Source organism: Carex rostrata, chromosome 16 (genome assembly GCF_964058835.1).
Source record: "Carex rostrata chromosome 16, lpCarRost1.2, whole genome shotgun sequence".
In the NCBI taxonomy this organism is placed as follows: domain Eukaryota; kingdom Viridiplantae; phylum Streptophyta; class Magnoliopsida; order Poales; family Cyperaceae; genus Carex; species Carex rostrata.
In genome coordinates, this window is record NC_135933.1 from 1,771,883 (window position 1) to 1,794,961 (window position 23,079).

Here is a 23,079-nt window from a genome sequence, read left to right on the forward strand (position 1 = left end):
GAACAAACTGGCATATATATATATATAACATTCTTTTTATAAATACAACAACCGCTGCATCGGCCGTCCATTTGAACCTGTAATTAGCAGAGATGTGCCAAAACAATATGCAGATTTCAGAGCCAGTCAATGTAGGCAGACAGCTTGTACCTTAATTAATACCTGCCATTTTTATTTTCTTTTCATTTTAGATTTCCAGCGGAAGATGGAAAGCACGCAGCCATGCATTGCATTGACCTGTTCCACGATTCTTATTATTATTAGTTGAGCAACCTTTTTCCAACATGGCAACATTGATGTCAGTTTTATACTCAGTTCGTCTACATGAATTCCTCTCTCTACACGGCTGTTGTCTTGACTCTTGAATTTGAATTCGGATCCCTAAAGCAACTCCAAAATTGAGTTTGTATTTTTAATTTGGATTCGAACCGTCCAATCTGCTCTGGCACGAATATTAAAGGATCCGGACTTTCCATTTCGGATCAAATTGATTTGGATTCTGATTGAATGGTCCGGTACCAATCCCAATATTTGAATTACTTTATGGGATTCAGATCAATGGTGAAACCACTTCGAACCAGAAGTAGACAACTGTCTATCTTTAGAATTTAAAAAATGAATATAAGCTCATGTATAATTGGGTTGTTGTCTATTTCCAAAGAAAATTTTGCTTACTCAAAGAGAACTCACATGGATAATTGATTAATTCACGACAGTTTGCAACCCACTAATCATATGAATAAAACTTTTTGCCTACTCTTGATAAAAAATTTATATTTTTGCCTACTCTAAATTTGTATTTGTTTTTCTGTTGTTTTTTGTTTTATTCTTTACCATTGACCTACAATCTGGACACAAGTCTTTTGCATGATAAAATTCGATACCATACGTTATCTTCAATTCAATTTTTATCCGAACATAAATATTGATATCATATCGAATACAGATGCGACATGACTCTTAAAAGATAAAAGTATTTGCACTAGTGCACTAGATATTTTAAATGCTATTTAAAATTTAGAGATGGTATGATTGTGCCTTCCACCATGTCCTCCAATTTGCATGTTTTCGACGATGATTTCTTTTGAACGATTTTAATTACTTTTCATTTCCAACTTCACTTTAAATTTTCAAATTTCGGTTATCATTGTCACTTTCTAAAATGTATCTTTTTTAAATGATAATGTACCAGACAATCTGTCTATTAGATTGAGACTCGTCTCCTGAGATAATTCAAGAGAAAATAATTAAGTCGCTTTCCTTCGTATTGGTAATTTTATAGAGGTGGTCATATAAAGTAGGTCTAGCTAGGGAGATACAGGATGACACATAGATATTGTTATATATATATATATATATATATATATATATATATATATATATATATATATATATATATATATATGTCACCATCCGGCTAAAAAACTGGCAGAATTGATTGACAGAATTATTAATTGTGGTTGTCATGATTCATGATTCAAGAAAAATGCAAGTATTGGGATGTCGAAATTAATTAAAAATTTGTTCCATTGATAGGAAGCTTAAGAGAAATGATTTTGTTTGTTTGGAGAATCTTTTCCTTGAATTCGTCATTAATCAGCACAAGACACTAGACACGTGTAAATAAATGTGAATGATATCCAAAATTATAATAACAAGTATAATTATTTACAGATTTAAATTTGTGCATGATTAATATTTACAAACAGTAATTCAAGAAGGGAAGCAACTAACAGTCCCCCAAAAATCCCCGGACTAATTCTGTAAACATCAATACCAAATCCTGTAAACATCAATACTAAATCCTGTAAACTAATTCAACAAATCCTGTCAACATAAAACTTTCAGTTATGTGTGGTCCCCAATAACTTCCACTTTAACCATCACTTTAACCACCACTTTAACCACTTTAACTATTTTGACTGGGACCACTTCTAGAAGATCTCTAACAGCTTTTCAAAACTAAAAACTAACTATGACTACATTAAAACTTTGTAAACAAAAATATGTAAAAAATATTCGATTTTTTTTTTCAAAACTTTATTTTCGAAATTTTTATTTTCCAAAATTTATTTTCAAAATTTTTATTCAAAATTTTTATTCAAAATTTTTTTTCAAAACTTTTTTCAAATTTTTTTTTTTATTATTTTTCTTCAAAATTTTTTTGTCTCCTTCTAGATACTACCTTTAATTATTTTGAATTCTGTAAACCTTACTACATAACTCTGTAAATAGTTTCGTTTAATCCTATAAACCGGTAAAAAAAAATTCAATTTTTAAATTTTTTCAATATTTTATTTTATTTTTCAAATATTTTTTTTTTAAAATGTAAAAAAGAATTCGAATTTTTTTTTCAAATTTTTTTTCAACTAATTTTGTAAACATCAATACTAAATCCTGTAAACTAATTCAACAAATCCTGTCAACATAAAACTTTCAATTCTATAAACATCAATACTGTAAACATCAATACTAAATCCTGTAAACTAGTTCAACTAATTCTGTAAACATCAATACTAGATCATGTAAACTAATTCAACAAATCATGTAAACATAAAACTTTCAATTCTGTAAACATCAATACTAAATCCTGTAAACAAATTCAACTAATTCTGTAAACATCAATACTAAATCCTGTAAACTAATTCAACTAATTCTGTAAACATCAATACTAAATCCTGTAAACATCAATACTAAATCCTGTAAACTAATTCAACAAATCCTGTCAACATAAAACTTTCAATTCTGTGTGGTCCCCAATAACTTCCACTTTAACTACCACTTTAACCATCACTTTAACCACTTTAACCACTTTAACTACTTTGACTGGGACCACTTCTAGACCTTTGACCAGGACCACATCTAGAAGATCTCTAACAACTTTTCAAAACTTAAATTTAAAACTTGACTACATTAAAACTTTGTAAACAGAAATATGTAAAAAATATTCGAGTTTTTTTTTCAATTTTTTTTAAAAACTTTATTTTCGGAATTTTTATTTTCCAAAATTTATTTTCGAAATTTTTATTCGGAATTTTTTTTCAAAATTTTTCTTCAAAATTTTTTTGTCTCCTTCTAGATACTACTTTTAATTATTTTGAATTCTGTAAACCTTACTACATAACTCTGTAAATAGTTTCGTTTAATCCTATAAACCGGTAAAAAAAAAAATTTAAATTTTTTTCAATATTTTATTTTATTTTTCAAACTTTATTTTTTTAAAATGTAAAAAAGAATTCGAATTTTTTTTTCAAATCTCCTTCTAGATACTACTGCTAATTTTTTTTAATTCTGTAAATCTTATCACATAACTCTGTAAATAGTTTCGTTTAATTATCAATACTAATATAACCACAAAAACTATGACAATTAGCGGCTTGTGCAAAATTGACCTTTAGCATGATGACATCATTTCCTTGTTCTTACTTATCAGATTGATAATAGCAAAATTTCTCATGATTGAAATCTAAACTGATCTCTTTCAAATATCCTTCTAAATGCTACTTTCAATTATTTTAAATTCTGTAAACCTTATTACATAACTCTATAGATAGTTTCGTTGAATCCTGTAAACCGGTAACAAATTTCAAATTTTAATTTTATTCAAGATTTTATTAAATTTTAAAGTTTTTTTTAAAATTTGCATCTGGATGCTGCTTTCAATTGTTTTGAATTCTGTAAACCTGACCACATAACTCTATAGACAATTTCATTGAATACTATAAATCGGTAAAAAAAAATTATTTTATTTTTTTGTTTCAAAATTTTAGTTTTGTTAAATTCTGCATCTATATACTTCTTTCAATTATTTTAATTATATCACGTAACTCTGTAAAATTAAGTGTTGAATTATGTAAACCTAAATTGAAATTTATAATTTTTTTCTTTTTTGATGTGCTCTATCCAAAAACTAAAATTGTATGTTTTAAATTTTGTAAATCTTACTGTAAAACTTTGTAAACTAAAATTCTAACATAACACTACTTATAATTATTAAACCTAAGCAATGAATTCTGTAAATTTAAGATGATCTTCTAGTGTTTAAAATATTAAATAACATGTCAAGAATTCTGTAAACTTAAATAAAAAATTATGTAAATCTGATGTATGAATTCTATAAACTTAGGTCAATCTAGTCTTTACTAGAGTGAAATCATGTTCCTACTCTAAACCAAAAAAACATAACAAAATGAAGTATAAATTCTTAACAATATTCCTATACAACATAAATTTGAACTAAATCATGTCATTGTTGCAGTAAGGTATATTAAATATTTTAATGCAAATAGCACCAACTAACAAATTCTCATGAATTAATGTACATGCAATAAGACATACCAACTTAATTTGTCAACGCATAATTTCCAAATAGAGTAACTAATACATCTAATATATATCAATACACCTATATATCTCTCGTGCCCAAAAAAACCCACTTCTTATCATTTTCTCAAATAAAAACCATGAGACAGGCTCAAATGCTGCAGATTCTACCTCTTCTCTTAATTTACTTTCTTGTCCATTCACTTTCTACATCTCCTGACATCTGGCTTGAACTTGCGCGTGCCAATTCCTTCTCAGGCTATGGCAAGTTTGAACAGCTCCAACGAGCAACGGTTTACACCGGCAATAGAGCTGAACATGAAAAAATAAGTTGAATAAGAACTATGAAAAGAGTTGAATAAGAAAAAAAAATACTTCAAGGTATATTAAAAATCATATATTCCCAACAAAAATAAACTTGCCCCCGTCTAATAAAATTTGTCTGTCTTGTTCATTCATTAAAATTTGTCTCTTCATAAATCAAATTACTAAAGCTACTGAACCAATAAGGATTCATAATTCTATTGAGACCAAAATCTAAATACTATACAACTCCAGTGCCAAAATGTCAATACTATAATGGCCATATGTAAAATCAGTATATGCCTTGAAGTTTCCTGTTCATTGGAATGGAAGCTGTACCAGTTTGTTTCAAAGAGAAAAAAATAAAATTCTAAAGATTATATATTAGTGCTGTACTTACAAAGATAGCATCAGCAGTGTGCCAAAAATTTGCCTCTGTCTTGTTCATTCATTAAATTGCATATGCATAATGCCATCATGAAAATTCAAACATATTATAAATTGCATATATAGAAAAAAAAATACATCTAAAAGTTTAGAAAAGTAACAAATAATTAGACAAAAACATAAATAAACAAATATGATATCTATACCTCTTGATAGTTTTACCAGAAAATGCCCAATTCTTCTTATTTTCTAAAACATTTTTCATGTTCTTATTGTCACTTCTCCCTAACTCCCTTTAAGGTTCTATGATTAACTCAAAGCAGATAGCCTTTTATCATGGACAGAATAAATCCACATATAATGATGTGATGATTTGTTTTATATTTATATAGTACAGAGGATTTCAAATCTGCCTTATGTTGATTTTTAATATTTGTTTTACACATGCAATAATTTATTTTATATTTTTTTTTAGCTCAATCAATGACCAGAATTCTGGTACTAATAAGACTTCCACTGAACCTCTGGCATGTATGTTTGTCGAGAATTACAATGTAAGATTGGGTTAATTTGGCCTACTTCAGAGTTCATGGAGCGGTGAATTGTACATATAGCTACGAAGAACTGTTGCTTTAACTAATGCAATGCAATTCTACTTGAAGCAAATAAATACCTGGAGAATGGAGTGGAAAGCATCAGACATGAAACCCTAGAAGGAGGAGCGGATGATCTAGCGCCGCCAATGGAGAAGCTTATAGAAGAAGAGTGGAGGCCTTGAAGAACCCTGTGAGTGCGCCGCTCATTAACGCCATTCTCTCTCTCTCTCTCTCTCTCTCTTTATCATTTGAACAATCAAGAGCTGCGAAGCAATCTGTTTGGACAATAAGGTGTGCAAATGCAACACAATTAATGATAACGGTCTGTCTCAAAAATAATTGATGCTCCTAAACAAATTCTGTTGACACAAGTCAGAGTCTTGTAAATCAAATTAAAGAATCCTTGTAGGCTTAATTAATCAATTAATTCAGTTATTTATCAATTAATTCTTATAGTGAATTTATCAGCCTGAATAAATCAGAATACACATGACAACACACAGGTTTACACCAGAAGCAGCCTATACTAATAAGGATTGCTAGAAATGCAAATAAGCTGGCTGCATCTGATATATTACCAGCCTTTGCAAGACCTGATATCATAGTGTATATGTCACCAAATTCGGTATCAACCCTAGCTTTAGCATCTCTTCGCAGAAGATAAATGCCTTGTTGTACCTGTGCACGCGACATAGTCCGTTTATGAGAATACTATAGGTGTACGAGTTAGGAACACAATAGATCAGTAAACCAGTATGGTTCAAACAACATGATTGATTTGAAGATACACAAAATTTACAAATTGATGTGAATTTCAAATAGCATACCCTGAATTCAAGAAAATTGATATGAAATTCAAGTTAACTGGTTACATTGAGCTAATTTTTGTATTATATCCACTACTTTTAAGTGTAAAGTCAGCCAGTTTGAACAAATTGACTAGTACACGATGGCAGTAAACAAAACATGTCCAAACCGGGAGCACATTCTAATAGAGGCATTTCAGCAAACACCTAAGTTGCAACACCAATTGGTAATCTGCTTGATAAGGGAGTTGAACATAATGGTATTAGCACCTCACAAACCTTTTGCTTCAGTAATGTTAACTAATATGCTATCATCCTGAATTTATCAGATTTAATTACATGAAAGCTTCACAAGAAAGGTTGATTAGAACACTAATAGTCATATTGAACTTGATGGCATTGAATTTTGGAAAGAGATTAAACCTTACGAGATTGTCAGATCAACAAATCCATGGACATATTACTCCAGCCTCGTCATGGATTGACTGGTTCGCATCCCTCCATTCTTGACATCAAACAGAGAGACGAAGACTTCTCCATTTGAATGCGTCATGCTCCTCTATCTGAAGCTCCGAGATCTAGGCGACACATCTCTGTTCATTGTCGAAGAAGATGGGATGAGCACTTCCTGTGGCTGTGGCTAATCTTGGGGAGAAGTCTCCTAGATCTCCGTTCATCCGCTTGGGAGGAGAGAAGAGAAGAGGACGGGAAAGAGAACAAAAAGGAGATTGATTGAGAGAAGAGAAGAGAACGGGAAAGAGGAGAAAAATGAGAGTGATGGGGAGAAGTGAAGAGAATGGGAAAGTTTGATCTTGTACCGTTAAAAGCAGGTGAAGAAACAGTTGATACCGCGTAAAAAAAGACGGCGGAGATTTTCCGGGGACTGGACCTCGGGGTATTATACCTTTTCTCTTCAAGAAGATCTAATATATTTTGAGTTGAGCTAGCCCAAAGCAATTTAGCAAGCTTAAAGAATAGCATTATTAAAAATAATCAGTGAATTTAATAAAAGACTGATTTTTTTAATTATTATCATAATTTACATGTTACAATTTGGTGTATATAATATGGATTACATGGTTTAAGGAACCGCTGACTACATTTTCTAATTTACATAACTAGCAGTTGCAATTTAGTCCACTTTTGATCGGCTCTGAAAAGCAGAAAGAAAGGAATAAATAGAAAGGGAATAATTTGCAAAATGCCACCCGGTTACGGTATCTCCGGGTGAGCGGGTGGTGTATGTCCAGAGGCGGAGCCAATTCATTCTAGGGGTGGGCAGTTGTCTACCCCCTCGAAATTGATTTTTTTTTTTTTTACTGACTATAGTGATTCAACCTTCTGCCTACCTCTGATTTACCTCCTGCTTTCCTCTGTTTTAGTCCACAAAGCAGCCCATTACAAAAAACAGCCCAATTCTTATTATTTTGCTATGGGAGCAGTAGCAGCGTATTTGGAAAAAATCACAGTGATTATGCTTGCTCGCTGATTTGTCTTTGTTGAATTGTTCTGCCTACCCCTGGCTCAGATCCTGGCTCCGCCACTGTGTATGTCCATTGTCCAACAAGTATTGATAAGGTGGTACAATCATGACCGAATTTATTTATTGCAATGTACGAGGTATGCTCGTTGCAATTCTATGCCAGTGTCAAAATCCTTTTGTTTGCTATTTGATTGATTATAGGGTGTTAGGATAGTTGATATTTTGATTGCTGTTGTTTTTTGGATGTGTTGTTTACTCAATTTCATGTTTTAGGTTTAACTTTTAAGTTTCATGCAGGAACTCTGTTAATTGATGTAAAATGTGATATTTTGTGAACTGGATAGGTTTTGGTACCAGTACTTGATAACTGATATATGGTTTCGTTTTTCAAATGAAATTGGTGTAGTTCATTTTTATATATAAAAAAAAAAAATTACGTTGCTTGTTGCTATTACCTGCAAATAGTTTTATGATATGCGAGTGATAATTGTATATATTAGAATAAATTAAACGCCTCTAATTTCAGGAGCTACCATGATCATTGAATACAAAACAATTTAATATTAGTCAGGAGCAGTGGCGGATCCATATTTTGAATTTTTTTTTTTAAACCTAGTACAATTTCAGTCCAGTGCCTACTTTTAGCCCAGAACAGTGTCTATTCCTGGACCAAAATTTTTTTTCACTGGAGAGAACTCTTCGCTATAGAAAAAGACTTCGCCTCAAAGAGAGAATTCGCGTCAAGTCTCTGAAAAACCCCTTCGCTGGTTCGCTAGAGAAAAATCCTTAGAAAATAAATTCGCATGATGTATGTGAGTTCGTTCTCTCTCGAGATTTATTACTCTCTCTTCCTCTCTTCCCTTCTTTCTCAACGGGTTTGAACTAAACTCGTTGTGGGGTTTTACTTGATTCCCCTACTTGCTTTCTTGTTGACTAAGCACCATGTAAGGAGCCGACGGCCACTTTCGAGGTAGGAAAGGCGTGAGTTCAAACGAGTCTTGAGGATTGTGGTATTCTTCCTCTATCTCTCTGATTTACACTTTACGTGTTTGCATCTGATAAGCCCCCGGAGTTGATTTTATTTGTATGCCATGAAATTGTTGTCGATTGTTGTTGATTCATGTTCTTGCTCAGTTTTGAGTTATTGTAGTATCAAGTATGTGAACCGAATCGTTGAGCCTTTGAGATTATTATTGTGAAATCAATTGTGGAATTGAGCTTTGATGCATAAATTAATTAATGATTTCACCCTTTTGACAATTTCACATATTACCGGTACCGTACCAGATAGTTTCTCCAATTTAGTAGACCTCATTTTTGGGGAAATTTTAGAATCTCACTTTGTTAGACCTCTCAAGTAATCAGTTCACTGAAAATACAAGTGTCAATTTGGAGTTTGTCTAATCTTTTGGATTTATCTATTTGTAATAATAAGCTTGTTGGTCAGGTACTATTAGAAATTGAAAACCTTAGGTTTCTCAATTCCCTCTCTTTAAGTGATAATTTTCTCAATGGTATGATTCCTAATTCTATTGTCAAATTACATAAGATCCCGTACTTCAATCTTTCAAACAATATATGCATAGGTCATCCCAATATATTCATCTGTATGTTGTTGCGGGACAAGGCACTAACCCTCAATGTACTTAGAAGAAGGGGAATGGAGTTTGAGGTAGAATGCAAGATGTGTAATCAGGGGTAAACCGAAACTTCTCTGCATCTACTCTTCACATGCCGGTTTGCAGTCATGGTGTTGGCTGTTACGAAAGCAAGCCTTGGGATCCTATCATGTCCCCTTAGTAATCATTACAAAAATTATGTGACAAATCGTGAACACGGGTTAGGGGTCTGATGTAGTCACATACATGGACTGCTTACTTCGTGTGCAGCTGCTAGTCAATTTGGAAGTAACAAAATGACATAATCTTCAACGGAAAAAAACTAATCCCATTAGCGTTGTAAACAAGATGCTAGAAGAGGCTAATCTGTGGATAAACTTATGTAGATGAGTAACAGGGTTAGACATTTAATAGGGTTTCCAAATGATATTGTAAGAAGGGGCGAGACTACAGAGGAATTGCACATATGGTGGTGTCTTCACATCTGCGTGGTTGTTTTTACAATGTACATTAGTTGTTGTAACTTGTAACTATTTTATTTAATACATGCTATGTAAGGTTTCTTTGATATTACACCTAGAAATGACATGGAATAGCACTTTAATTCTGTTAATGGGTTGTGTAGATGGATTAGTGAACAACGCATACAGTTGTGTATTTGAACAGTGGAAAATAATTTACTATAGTTCAAGACTAAGAGCATCTTCTTAAATACTTCTAAAGTAAAATATTAAACTCAAGGAACAAAATGTATATAACATCCAATTCATAAACTCAACATGTAAATGTAATCAACAAAAAATAACTTTTAGAACACAAAACTAACATAAAATACTAGGTATAAATACTTAGATGATGAGGTATAAATACTTGTATAACGATGAGCTCGAAAGTATGTCATCATGTATCTCATTTGAAAGATAAAAATGCGTAGAAGACGTTCGTGGTTTTAGATTTACAAAATTCCTTGTAGATCGTGAGAAATATGGACGAGATTAAACAAATAAAATTGGGGGGATAAAATTGCGTAAAAAACGTTCGTGGTTTTAGATTCACAAAATTTTAATAGACAAAATAATATAGTGGATTGTTAAAAAAAATTGTGAAGTTTTACAAAATAAATCGATATGTACAACGTTGATAGATTTTAATAATATCATAAAATTAATTCAATGTTGTAATTCCCTTAAAAAATCTTAAATATTTGATTAAAATAAATAATGAATACTTATTATATGATAACATAAAGTTTATAAACATATTTTATAGTAACTTTTAAGTAACATATTTTAAAATAATATATGACAGAAAAATATATTTTACACAAAATAACATACTTTATAAAACATAACTTTTAAGGAAAAACATAAATGTGCTAATATATGAGAGAGAATTAGTTTTCAAAGGAAATACTTGATGAAGGATAAAATTGTCTATATAGTAAAATATTTTGATAATATTGTGTTAATATAAAATTGAGTTGTTTCAATATCATCACCCAATCCTATAAATATAGTAAGTATGAACTAATTAATCCACTTGAAAAAGTAAACTAATTAATCCGAATTAATTCAGTTTTTACTTCCTTTTTTATTTTACTTCTTATTTTAACAGCTTAGATGTAAATTAAAAAATTTACCTCACCTTTTACTTAACAATGAACACAACCTAACTCAAATAAATAAAAAAAAATAACCTAACGGACCAATAATTGAATCCCTACTAGGCTACGGGAAGGCCCCTTAACCTAAACACAGGCATAAACTAACTTGAGCCGATCAATTGATTCGAGTCGAACATGAAACACGTCAAGTCGTCAAATCAAGTTCTTTACCGGGAGACCTGTCTGCATAAAGATTCGTGCGAACCCTCGTCCCTTCCCAGTCCAAACCCCTTGCGCTCTCTCTCTCTCTCTCTCTTTCTTTCTTTCCATCGAGGCTAGGGTTTTAGTGCATTCCTCCTTTTCTCCCATGGCGATGCCTGCGATCGCCCGATCCATCCGTTCCACAACGACCCGCTCTCCCCTCGCGCAACTTCTCTCCAGAAGCCTATCTTCTTCACCTACAACATTCCGCTGCCTACGCGCCGCTGCCATTCCTCTCGCAGAATCCGGATTAGTCCAGCCGTTCCGCTTTAATCCTGTCCGGAACATGGTACAGGGACCTGGCGCAGATTCCTCCAACCTCGCAACGAAACCTGCCAAGGACAGTGGTTCGGACCGGGCACCAGCTGAGATGGGACCGCTCTTTCCCGGTTGTGATTACGAGCACTGGTTGATCGTGATGGATAAGCCAGGGGGCGAAAAAGCGACCAAGCAGCAGATGATTGATTGTTACATTCAAACCCTTGCCAAGGTTGTTGGAAGGTATGAAACTATGAATCTAGTTCAATTTGCTTTCGTTGTTTGATGTTTCGCTCATGTTCAGTGAAGCTATGATCTTTAAAATGCCAGATAGCTTGACTAACTACGATTTTTAAAAAATTACTGCCCCTGACTTTAACTTATATTTTTATTTATACTTGTAAGTGAAAAGAATGTTTCAAAATAACGAAAATCTTAAGGCTTAGAAGCAAAATTTGACCTGTAAAGTATAACGGTTCGAGTAGTCCTTATTCCATGAGTAATATTTGCATTTCCATGTTGTGCTACAGTTCATTGTTATTTATTATTTACTTTTCCTGTACCATCGTCCGTTTTTTTTTTTATATATATATTTTGAGTTCCCTTCGATGTATTAAGCATGGTAGTACTAATTTTCTTTTTATTGTTTTAAAACTAGCGAGGAGGAAGCAAGGAAAAAGGTATATAATGTTTCCTGTGACCGTTACTTTGGTTTTGGTTGTGAGATTGATGAAGAAACTTCAAATAAGCTCGAAGGTTTACTTATTCTTACCTCCATTCATCTGATTTGTTATTTCCTATATTCTTTTTGTTTGCATACTTTAGCAACTAAATAAGAATTCTGTATCCTATAGAGAATTAATGTTGCTTTTTTATCGCCTTTCAGTATACTTGCTGTTTTGTTGTTCACTATCTCTTTGATAGAAAAGAAACTAAGGAGATGATTTTATTATAGGGCTCGAAGGTGTACTCTTTGTGCTTCCAGATTCTTATGTTGATCCTGAATACAAAGATTATGGAGGTACTTATTTTATATTTAAATCCCTATTACTGTCTGAACTCTTGCTCGTAAGCTGATGTAAAGAATCACGGTGTAAGAATACTGAGAAATGTTTATGTATAAACTGTTAATATCATTATGGCATTGTAGAGAGCCTTGTTGTGACTAAAGAATGCTATTATTTCAACTGATCAGATTCTGTGCTTTAGTTTAGTCTTTGTTTAGATAAGCTTGGGAGATCCTTTAAGAGGCTAAACTTTTATGTTAATCAATCTGATTAGAATGAAATTATCTATGATTTGACTTACAGTTTAGTATTGCTTTGATCAAGGCTTATTTAATCCTGAAGTGGTTTTGCAGCGGAGCTGCTTGTAAATGGAGAGATAGTGAAGAGGCCACCAGAGAGGCAGAGAAGGGTGGAGCCCCAACCACAAAGAAACCAGGGACCACGGCACAATGACCGCACCCGCTTCACGGGCCGCCGTTAAAACCAGAATTAGCATTGAGAAATCAATGCTGCATATTAAAAATAGCAGTCTGCAGAACAATTGAGAATTAAAAGATTAGTTGATATTTCTCCTAGGTAGTATATGTAAGGCTGTTAAACAGCATGTGCAATTTAGACCTGACTACTTGTTCAATGCAATATTGTCTGCAAACTGTGTTGGTGCCTTTTGTCACTCTGGTATTTTGAGATGTTTGTGTTTATGCAATTACAAGTGCCTATTGACTGATAACTGTGTAATTATCTGTGCATGTGGCTTCCTCAGCATCTCTCGAGTTGTTTGTTTAATTTATTTTACTTTTTATTGCATGCATTATTAGCAAGTCTTGTTCTGGTTAAGCTCATAACTCAAACGATACATTTAGGCATTAAAAGACGTGCTATTTAACAACTAAATAATCTCAATAAATGGCAGCAAAAGTATTTGAGGGCCGGGACATTCTAAACACCAAATGTAAGTTTGGAACTGAATGTTCAAAATTCAGGGCAACTTTCAATTTAATTTGCAAAAAGTCTCGTCTTTTTTGTTGAGAATAACTATTCAATAATTTTGTTTTTTTTTTCTCTCATAAACAATTATAAACATAAAATTATTGTACATACGGTTTGAACGCAGCCATATAAGTAAGAAGTATAGAGTACTGCCTCCGTCATATAAATAGCATTTGGATGTTCGCAACAGAACACATTTTCTTTATCATCAACTCTACCCAAAGGACGACAACAAAATTACAAAAATATAAGTTTTTTTGAGGACCTTCGCGTGCTATTATTTGGTAAGGAAGAATGAATGAAGTTCAAAATTTAACCCCACAAAGGAAACGTTCGCATGTATTTGCAGGTTTCTAAGGGAACTATTTCATCTAAAACTATTAAACTAGTAATGAAGCTGCAACATAAGACTAAATTATTATCCAGATGCACCAGCAGCAGCTTCACCCTTGTCAAAATCCGCTTGCTCTTCTTTTGCAAATTCCTCGATTAGCTCACGTTGTCTTCGTGTCAAGTTTCTGTACCAGCATAATGTGCCAGATTATTAATGACATCAACTTCAAATTTGAACAAATTCACTCTTTTTTGTCGGGTGTTTGAGAAAACTTACACTGGGATATTAACATTAAAATGAACATACTGGTCACCATAATGTGACGAGTTCTTCGTCTTTATTCCTGTTTTCAAATAATAACATATGAGTAAAGCTGACAACAAACTCGGTAAAAATGCCAGCCATTCCATACGGAGTCAAAAAGTCATGAAGCACGCTACATGTGCGTGCTTATCTTTGCATATACTGTGTGTGTCTGTGCATGCAACTCTGCAGGGGGTGCAGGAGGGAGGGGGAAAATAAGAAAGAGATCAAAGGATTAGTGTAAACAGACTACCTTTTCCTCTCAAAACAACCTTCTGAGCAGGTTGAGTACCAGGCTTAACCTGCAGCAACAAAAACATGCATCATAATACAAAAAAAAAATAAAAAGAAAATTCTTCCACAAAATAACTGTTCTAAAAATCATCATAGTTAAACAAACCTTAACAACAACTTCGCCTGTCAGTGTTGGAACTTGAACTGTTCCCCCCAATATTGCCTGAAAGAATGAATCAGAGAATGCCGGTTAGGATGGCAGGGAATAAGGGACAGTCAAAAGTCATAGTAGTAGAAGTCAAAACGAGCTTGCAAATTAGTAGTTACCTGGGTTACATTTAAAACAGCATCAACGTGAATATCAGATTTGTCTCTGCGGAATACTGGGTCTTCCCTAACCTACTCAAATTTCAGAGATAAAAGAAAAAAGGATTATGTTGGCTCTCACTGTTTGTCCGCTCAACAATAAGACAGTACAAAAAAAAACACAATTGTAATACCAGTACTGCGCCAGTTAGGTCCTTCCAAAGATCTATTGATTCACACTAATATACTAGGGACATCAAAGGACAACAGAAATCAATGCTGTTGAGATCACTCGGTGGACCCTCATTTTGCTGGCTCAGTACTAGTTACATGATTTAGTGTGATAGTTCATCAACTTACTTTCATAGTGACAAAAAGATCTCCAGGCTGGCCACTATCAGGATCGGCACCACCAGCTCTTGGTAATTTTAGAGTGTCATTACTATCCATACCTGGCTCAATTCCAATTGTTTGAATCAAAACATGGAAATTGATCTAGCAAAATGGAAAACATGAATAGAATAATTCACAAGAACAAGAATTTTGCTTCAGAAGTATTTCAGTCCAATCTTTTCAACGCTTGCACATGAGTGCCTGAAACTCTCCAATTTTCAATTAAGAACTGCAATGAGTGTTTAACACAAATATGCAATTTGTCTAATTTTCATATCAAACCCTTTTTGGACCATACACTACCACAATATTTGCATAGCTATTAGGATTTCTCAATCTGATATGTACTGTATAATCCCAGCATAAATTGGGTTGTAATTTAATGTAATATTTTGCATTTATATTAATTTGTGAATTTATGTCCATATCCCGATTGTACTAAAAAAAGTACCATTGCATCATTTATTCAAAAACTTCTAAAAATTATGCATGATGGATTATTGCATTAGATATGTAAAACAGCTGTATGAGGGCTGCGCTAATTTGGGCAAAACTTTTTCTTAAATAGAATTAAATAGATGAACAGAGAAACATAACAATTCTAAATGAAATCCATACCGGGCATAATATCCAGTCTGATTGTTTTAGAACCAGCCACAACTTTCCTCCCTTTGCATGATTTGCACAAGTTCTGGCACCAATAATACAGGTTAAGGTAGGAGGAATATGGTACTTGGTCTAACATAATGAAGACAAAACCAAACCAAGTTCCCGGAAGCAAAGAATGAAAGTTTGGAAAGATATAAAACTAAAAAAGAGGAAGAACTTACTTTAACAGTTTTGCCAGCACCGCCACACTGGGAACATGTTGTTTGCATCCTGAAGGGTCCTGTTTGCATATATATCTGTGGACAACATTTGACAAATGGGAGAGCATGACTTTCCAAACAAGCAAACACAAAGAAAGTTCAGGCTGAGATAAGGACACGTAGATAACAGATATATAAATAAAATGAGCGCTGAGATGTAGCAGGGGAGAACTAACCATGCCAGAGCCTTTACAGTGTTGGCATGTTTCAGGCTTTGTCCCTGGTGGCACACCAGTCCCATCTGCAGCAATCACATGAAAACGAAAGATGTTACTATAAAGACATATAATGATATAGTTAATCTCAAAAGCATAATTCATCGTCTAATATTCAAAATCTTTTACTTAAAAATGAGAATATACGCATACCGCATGTTTCACAAGGAACAGAAGTCTGAAAACTGACCGTCTTCGTACAGCCTTGTACAGCCTCCATAAATGATAGTTCAAGAGTAAGCTGCATTACAAATTATAATAACAGATGAGTCACACATAAAGTAAATCTTCTTAGCAGAGGTAAAAGGAGAAAAAAAGGAACACGCTATCAGATATTTCCATAATAATAGAACCTTGACATCCTCTCCGCCAAATTCCCTGTGAAAGATGTTTTTGAAGAACTGCAAAACGCGAAAGAAAACCACACAATAGTCAAATTTAATAAATAGAACAAGCAGTTCACAAGGTTAAAAAAAAAAAAAATGAAAAAGGAAGAATAAAAAGGTATACATCATTCATTCCACCACCCATGCCCATCCCACCACTAAACATCTCCTCAAATGGGTTGCCTCCAAATCCTCCTTCGAACGGCCCCCCTGAGCCCCCTCCCCCTGATGCTGCCTTCTCATATTGGTCGGCACCCACCTGAAAAACAACAAAGAATAATGAAATGCCAAATAATGAAAAAACAACAACATATTAGCTGTGTAAACAAGATAATGTTGCGAGTACCTGGTCATAAAAAGAGCGCTTTTGGTCATCCTTGAGAGTCTGCAAAAGAAGACCAATTATTTTCATTCAGCTTTTTGTACAGAACATCAACAAAAGACAGATATGTCAAACTTGAGAGAATGTACAATCTTGCAGCACAAAAATATGACCAAATTCATTAATTACCTCATAAGCGCGTTGGACTTCTTGGAACTTCCTTTCAGCATCAGCATCTCCTTTGTTTGTGTCAGGATGCAGCTTCTTCGCCAGCTTTAAATACATCATTAATTTGTCAACAATAAAAGAAAAAGAAATAATAATAACAGTTCACAATTATTCAGTGATGGATGAAGCAAATCGACAGTTAAAATCTCTAGCAATATACTATGATACACTAAATACCAATTGATCACCGTAAACATCAGAAGCATGAACATGAGGCAATTGCCAATTAGTTCCTCAATCTAGTAAATTGGATGTACTATTCTCAGCTTCTTTTTTATTCTCTTTCCAGTTTTTATTAAAAAAAAAGTACCGCATAATAAGCTTTCTTGATATCCGACTGACTAGCATTTTTGCTCACTCCCAGGACATCATAGTAATCCTTGACAGCCACCGGCCTAGTCCCTATATATCATCATTATATGATACAAATTACAATGGGTACAACATGTAAACATAAGAAAAAATAAGTAGAGGAAGAAAACAGTATACCATGAAAAGCCCTGCTTGGATGTGAAAACCTCCCCACTAAGATACCATTGCTACATCTCACTGTGGAATAAGATTAATTCAAGAAGTAGAAAATAAGATTATAAGTAGAGCTATTAGAGTTAGGAATTCATATCTTTATGGTCCAAAGATAAAGAAAAACATGCATAGAATACAATTAACACTAAATAAATACCTTTTTCATAGCTTCCGTAGAATTGACCACGACTAGAGCTGCAGATTTCTGCTGCAAAAACCTGAGACCAATCACACAACTATCAATTTAGATTGATTGAAATTGAGAACATAAAGTGAACGGTCAAGCATGATATGTGTCCCATTTCAAATTTCCACAAGGCCGGTCAGTACTTGATGGTCAGAAGAAGGCTGAAGGCATGTTTCCACACAAACAGACGAGGTTTGAACAGGAAAAACCACTATTTATTTTCCAAGATCATGCACGTGATCCAATGATAATGGACTTATGCACCATACCATAACAATAAGACAGATAATTAGCAAACTAATTCGGGTCTGTACAGGTAAACTGGTTCCAGTCCTAAGCTAAGGTTCCCGTACAAGCTGGAGAGAACGAAAAGCCGAACAGTTCGTGAAGCAAGGAAGGGAATGAGCTCACATGGTTAATCGGAGATTGGTTGGACCGGAGAGATCGGCGAACGAGGGATACGGCGAGGCGAGCACCTGAGTAATAGCGCATCGTCGGACAATCGCCGTAACACTTTGGATGGTTCAGAGAGCAATCATTTATCAGAATTAAACGAGAGGAGGAGTGCTTGCAGAAGGGGAAATGGAGAGGAGGAAGCAACAAATTATGCGCGATGGTTGCAGTAAGAAAGGGGTTAATTAGGGCGTTAGGATTTACGAGGAATTAGAACAGCCGGAGGCCGGAGCAGGCTGCATATACTCATCTCCAGTTTGACAAAACTGGAAAACAACGCAAGGATTATGGTCAGTATAGTTAATAATGAGTCCGGCTAGTATAACATCGGTGGTGTTATATGATGCTAATTTTAAAATTAATTAAATAAATTTTAAACGACTAATTCAAATCATTCAAACCGATTTACTTTATGAGTGATTTGTTTAGATATAATTTTCTTAATATTTTTGAGTTATTTTAGTATCAAGTCAAGTGGTAAAAATGTTGAAAAATGAATGTATTAAAATTAACTTAAAAACTCATACATTTGACCGCTTGACTTGATACTAAATAAATTCGAAAAATTATAAATTTTGATCTAAACACACAACTAATGAAATAGATTGGTTTGAAAGGTTTGGATTTACCATTTGAAGTCAATTCGATAGATTTTGGAATTTGTGTTATATAAGCTGAAATGACATTGATGTTATACTAATCAAACTCCTTAATAATGAGTTATCTAAAAAGAAAGAAAAGTATTTTTGCATGTTTTTTAAAAAACTAATAGATAACATCAAAGATGATTTTACATGAACAAAACTAGTGTGTAATGTGCTCATCAAGAAGAGTTGGTGAGCAAAATTTTAAAAATCTATCAGAATGACTTTAAATAATGAATTCAAACCATTGAAATCTATCTACTTCATGAGTGATGCATGTACATGATATATTTTGAAAGTTTTTTAATTTATTTAGTATAAAGTCAAGCGGTAAAAAAAATGAATATTTTATGAGTTTTTTATAGTATTTATTTTTCATTATTTTTTTAACCACTTTTCTACTAAACAAATTCAAAACTTTTAAAATTTTGCATGTAAATGCATCACTTATAAAGTAGATGGATTTTAACGATTAAGCAAAGTTAGGATGTGGTATGCTCATTGAGATGGATTTTATCTATATATTATTATATAGATAAAGAAATATTTTCATTAGTTCATAAATTTCCGCAATACGAAACTAATGCAACAGGATAGATTTAGCCTCCTACAGGCCATGGACATGTCCTGCTTTCTGAAAATGGAGAGCGTCTCTCCACAAGAGGAGAAGAGCCGGAAAGTTCTGGAGAGGTCCATTCGGTTCGGTTATTTGAACTCTCGGCCTAGAAAGTTCGTCCAAATTTTCTAGCAGTTAACGGCTTTGACACAATTATTCATTGATCCAAAGCCCAGCCCAACTTTAACTTGCACCTTGGCCCAAGATCCAGTCCTCTCCAGTTCACCGACTATCGAAGACTTGGAAGGTTTGAGCTTCAATTCCTTTCGACCCGATTCTTCTCTCACCTAGGGTTAGGTTCTTTTTTTTTCGCTCCTGCTCCAATGGCAGGTCATGAAGGGAAGTCGCACCCGGATTGCATCAACTCCTCCAATCCCTGCCACGAGTGCTCCGAGTATTGCTACGGCAAGATCGCTGAAGCCAAAGCCAAACTAGGTTTTTCTTCACGCTCTGTTCTTTATTTTCTACGCAGCTTCACTGGATTGTAGGATAACATATATTGATACTTTCCTATTCTCTTTTTTATTATAACAGAGGAACATATTTCGTTGAATAATAAGCCCCCAGCGGAGAGAACTGTTCATCCCGATTGCATCAACGCTTCTAACCCATATCATGAGTGTACTGATTATTGCTTTAAGAGGATAGCTGATGCCCAGGATCGGATTGATACTGATGCCGCAGGTACTTTTGATAAATTTTCGGTAGCTTATTTAAATTGCAACAGGTTTCCATATTGACATTGCCTTTTGAATTCGATGTGAGTCAAGATATAAAAATAATGGAATTGGCAATGGAAGTTTTTTTTTGTTCATGAAATATTTGATTAGGACTATTTTGTGCAAAAAGGCGAAATTTGCCCATTCCATTGATATCATGAAACAGTTAGTTACAGCTCTAATAAGTTAGCATACTTAAATGACAACTAACTTACCCATCCCTAATCGGAACCCAAATGGAATTTTGGCATCATTACTCACACACCCGCTTCCTTGATGGATCAATCAAGAGTGGACTTAACCACTCCGGATACCTGGTACAGGAGCAACTAAGGACTGAATCACCTCAGCTCCCAATTAGCATCATAGGTCCATTTGATTAAGATTATTCATTTAGTGTTGCAAAAAGTCAAGCTGTATAACACAAAAATATATCCGGGGACAGTCAAACAAAATGATTAGAAAGCAAATATTTCATTAGAAATATTTGAGAACCAGGCCTATTACAGATGGTGATAGGCCTCACCTCTCTATGGAGGGATTCATTCTCAACTCCCACACAAGTATTCGAAAAGAAACGAATGTTGGGTTTACTGGAGCTCTTCAAAAATAAATAAATAGATAGAGAAGTTTGTGTCTGTATGGTGGTGCCAATACCAGGTGGATACTGAGTCGCCCGTACCAATGCCCGTGTCTTGACCTAAGATATCATCTATTTTAATCTTATTGTTTGGTTTTCTTGATAGGTGTAAAAACAGGGGATGCTGGACCATCCTCACATGAGCCTGATGACACTGAAGCCCCTTCCCAGCATAGACAAGATGATGATGCAGAGGAAGGCAAAACTACAAAAGCTGATGCTGGTACAGAGGACTTGAATAAAGATGCTCAATCAGGTTATCCTCAGATGACTGAAAAGCAGCAGAAGTTGTTTGAGTTGAGGCTTAAAATGGTAATTAATCCTTACTGATACTATCATACAAACCCGCGTTAACCTATTTGTTTGAAATAAAAAAAACTTGATGTTTGTGGGCATATTTTTTACTGACTTGGTCATAAAATTGATCATCGGTCAGTTGAGAACCAAGTTGATTGCAGATAGTTGATATCTTTTACTTTCTAGTCGTGATTTAAAAATTTGTTTTCAGAATGAAGCAAGAAAAGCCAATCAAATAGCAATGGTGGCGGAGAAAAAGAGGGCAGCTCCAGTTGAATCAAGAGGCATCTCGAAACAGAAGTGGTTAGATGATAGAAAAAAGAAGATTGGGAAACTCCTGGATTCAAATGGTCTGGACATGAAAAAGGCTTACATGCTTGATACACAGGAGATGGCAGAAACCAAGTACAAGAAGTGGGAAAAGGACCCTGCTCCTCACGGTTGGGATGGTAAGCAAATCTCGATAAATTCATTCTTTACCCCCCCCTCCATTTAAGTTTTTTTTTTATTTATTTTGCAAATAAGAAGAAACACAGATGCCTTCATCGAGATGGTAAATAAACAATAAAATTTATTTTGCAGTATTCAACCAGAAAACACTGTACAACGCTTACAAGAAGAGGACGAAGGACCTAGAGGTGGACATGGAGGCATACAACAAAGCCAAGGAGGCAGACCCAGAATTCTACCGTGAGGCCTCCAGTTTGCAGTATGGGAAGGTGTCAAAGGTACCAGAGGAAAACATAGACAAGATGGTGAAGGAGCTACAAGACAGAGAATCCAAGCGCCAAGCATTCAGCAGAAGGCGCAAGTTCCATGAAGAGAAGGACATCGACTCAATCAATGACAGGAACGAGCATTTCAACAAGAAGATTGAGCGGGCATTCGGCAAGTACACCCTTGAAATTAAGAACAATCTTGAAAGAGGAACTGCTTTGCCCGATTAAACTGTCTTTACATTCTAGATATGTTCTCCCGTGTTATTTGCCTTGCAGAGCTGTGTAAACTGAGAGCTTTGACCAGTATTTCTGGCTGTACTTTTTAAATTAGTTGGAATTTCCATGGAATCAAAATTAGATAATGTGGATAAGGGTTCAAGGAGAGAGGTATGTTGAGTAGTCGAGTTACTTCTTTAAACTTGTGTTGGTGTTTCAGTCTATCTGATAGTTTAATATTGTTGTGTAGTTAATCTGATTTTGCCTTTGCTCTTGTACTTCAATCATATTGTACTGTAAATGGCTCAAAATGTGTAGTTCAGTAACTGTTTTGAAAATTTACATGTACTATGCGTAGAATTGTCATTCTAAGATTAGGACGCTTTCTGTGAGCATTTGAAGCTAGACTGATTAAGTGATTATAACGGAGAGTGGAGTGGAGTGGGTACACTACTAATTAAGTAATTAGTTAATCTTTTAATTGTTGTGAAGCACAGAGTCTGTTATGTTAAATGCATATCTTTTCTCTCTCACCAAATGGTACAATAAAGTAGAAGAATATTGTTTTAAAAATAAACCACACCTCAAAAATTGCAAAAAGATGCTGATTGTTAATGAACACAACACTTTCCTCTATCCATTGCTTTGCATTTTGAGATGCAATTGTGAAATGCAATTTTGAAAGCAAATTTGAAAATTTGAAAATCCCCTGCCGAAAATGTACTTACATACAATTGAAAAAAGTCTCAAGAGTAAAACGGGACAAGTCATCCACAAACAACACATAATAACGATAGCGATTTCCTAGAGATCAAGACCCATCTTCTCAGTACATTA

At 34.2% G+C, this 23,079-nt stretch overlaps 3 protein-coding genes across 3 annotated transcripts; 2 read left to right on the plus strand and 1 right to left on the minus strand.

Moving 5' to 3' along the window:
• The first annotated feature begins 11,339 nt into the window (after nucleotides 1–11,339).
• Nucleotides 11,340–13,411, plus strand: LOC144566986 (multiple organellar RNA editing factor 2, chloroplastic-like). Its single transcript, XM_078317011.1, has 4 exons — nucleotides 11,340–11,882; nucleotides 12,298–12,395; nucleotides 12,595–12,660; nucleotides 13,000–13,411. The coding sequence occupies exons 1-4, from the start codon at nucleotides 11,488–11,490 to the stop codon at nucleotides 13,125–13,127; spliced, it is 687 nt and encodes a 228-aa protein (XP_078173137.1). The 5' UTR covers nucleotides 11,340–11,487; the 3' UTR covers nucleotides 13,128–13,411.
• Nucleotides 13,412–13,746: 335 nt separating this feature from the next.
• On the minus strand, nucleotides 13,747–18,640 carry LOC144566984 (chaperone protein dnaJ GFA2, mitochondrial-like). Its single transcript, XM_078316993.1, has 18 exons — nucleotides 18,350–18,640; nucleotides 17,909–17,969; nucleotides 17,716–17,775; nucleotides 17,537–17,628; nucleotides 17,188–17,271; nucleotides 17,023–17,061; nucleotides 16,801–16,935; nucleotides 16,644–16,691; nucleotides 16,444–16,531; nucleotides 16,252–16,316; nucleotides 16,037–16,111; nucleotides 15,825–15,897; nucleotides 15,174–15,265; nucleotides 14,835–14,906; nucleotides 14,674–14,730; nucleotides 14,527–14,575; nucleotides 14,247–14,313; nucleotides 13,747–14,154 (listed from the first exon to the last, which is right to left on the minus strand). The coding sequence occupies exons 1-18, from the start codon at nucleotides 18,428–18,430 to the stop codon at nucleotides 14,055–14,057; spliced, it is 1,338 nt and encodes a 445-aa protein (XP_078173119.1). The 5' UTR covers nucleotides 18,431–18,640; the 3' UTR covers nucleotides 13,747–14,054.
• A 1,222-nt stretch (nucleotides 18,641–19,862) lies between these two features.
• On the plus strand, nucleotides 19,863–22,511 carry LOC144567286 (GCIP-interacting family protein). The gene is made up of 5 exons (XM_078317384.1): nucleotides 19,863–20,086; nucleotides 20,186–20,335; nucleotides 21,117–21,322; nucleotides 21,519–21,756; nucleotides 21,890–22,511. The coding sequence occupies exons 1-5, from the start codon at nucleotides 19,975–19,977 to the stop codon at nucleotides 22,252–22,254; spliced, it is 1,071 nt and encodes a 356-aa protein (XP_078173510.1). The 5' UTR covers nucleotides 19,863–19,974; the 3' UTR covers nucleotides 22,255–22,511.
• Nucleotides 22,512–23,079: the final 568 nt, after the last annotated feature.

What these genes read in the sequence shown, in the direction of transcription:
- LOC144566986 (XM_078317011.1), top strand. Translation starts at nt 11,488, where the DNA reads ATGGCGATGCCTGCGATCGCCCGATCCATCCGTTCCACAACGACCCGC. An exon ending in CTTGCCAAGGTTGTTGGAAG is followed by an intron (nt 11,883 to 12,297) that starts GTATGAAACTAT and finishes TTTTAAAACTAG; the next exon opens with CGAGGAGGAAGCAAGGAAAA. An exon ending in TGAATACAAAGATTATGGAG is followed by an intron (nt 12,661 to 12,999) that starts GTACTTATTTTA and finishes GTGGTTTTGCAG; the next exon opens with CGGAGCTGCTTGTAAATGGA.
- LOC144566984 (XM_078316993.1), bottom strand. Translation starts at nt 18,430, where the DNA reads ATGCGCTATTACTCAGGTGCTCGCCTCGCCGTATCCCTCGTTCGCCGA. An exon ending in AAGTCCAACGCGCTTATGAG is followed by an intron (nt 17,062 to 17,187) that starts GTAATTAATGAA and finishes CTTCTTTTGCAG; the next exon opens with ACTCTCAAGGATGACCAAAA. An exon ending in TTTAATGTTAATATCCCAGT is followed by an intron (nt 14,155 to 14,246) that starts GTAAGTTTTCTC and finishes ATGCTGGTACAG; the next exon opens with AAACTTGACACGAAGACAAC.
- LOC144567286 (XM_078317384.1), top strand. Translation starts at nt 19,975, where the DNA reads ATGGCAGGTCATGAAGGGAAGTCGCACCCGGATTGCATCAACTCCTCC. An exon ending in TGAAGCCAAAGCCAAACTAG is followed by an intron (nt 20,087 to 20,185) that starts GTTTTTCTTCAC and finishes TTATTATAACAG; the next exon opens with AGGAACATATTTCGTTGAAT. An exon ending in TGCTCCTCACGGTTGGGATG is followed by an intron (nt 21,757 to 21,889) that starts GTAAGCAAATCT and finishes TTTATTTTGCAG; the next exon opens with TATTCAACCAGAAAACACTG.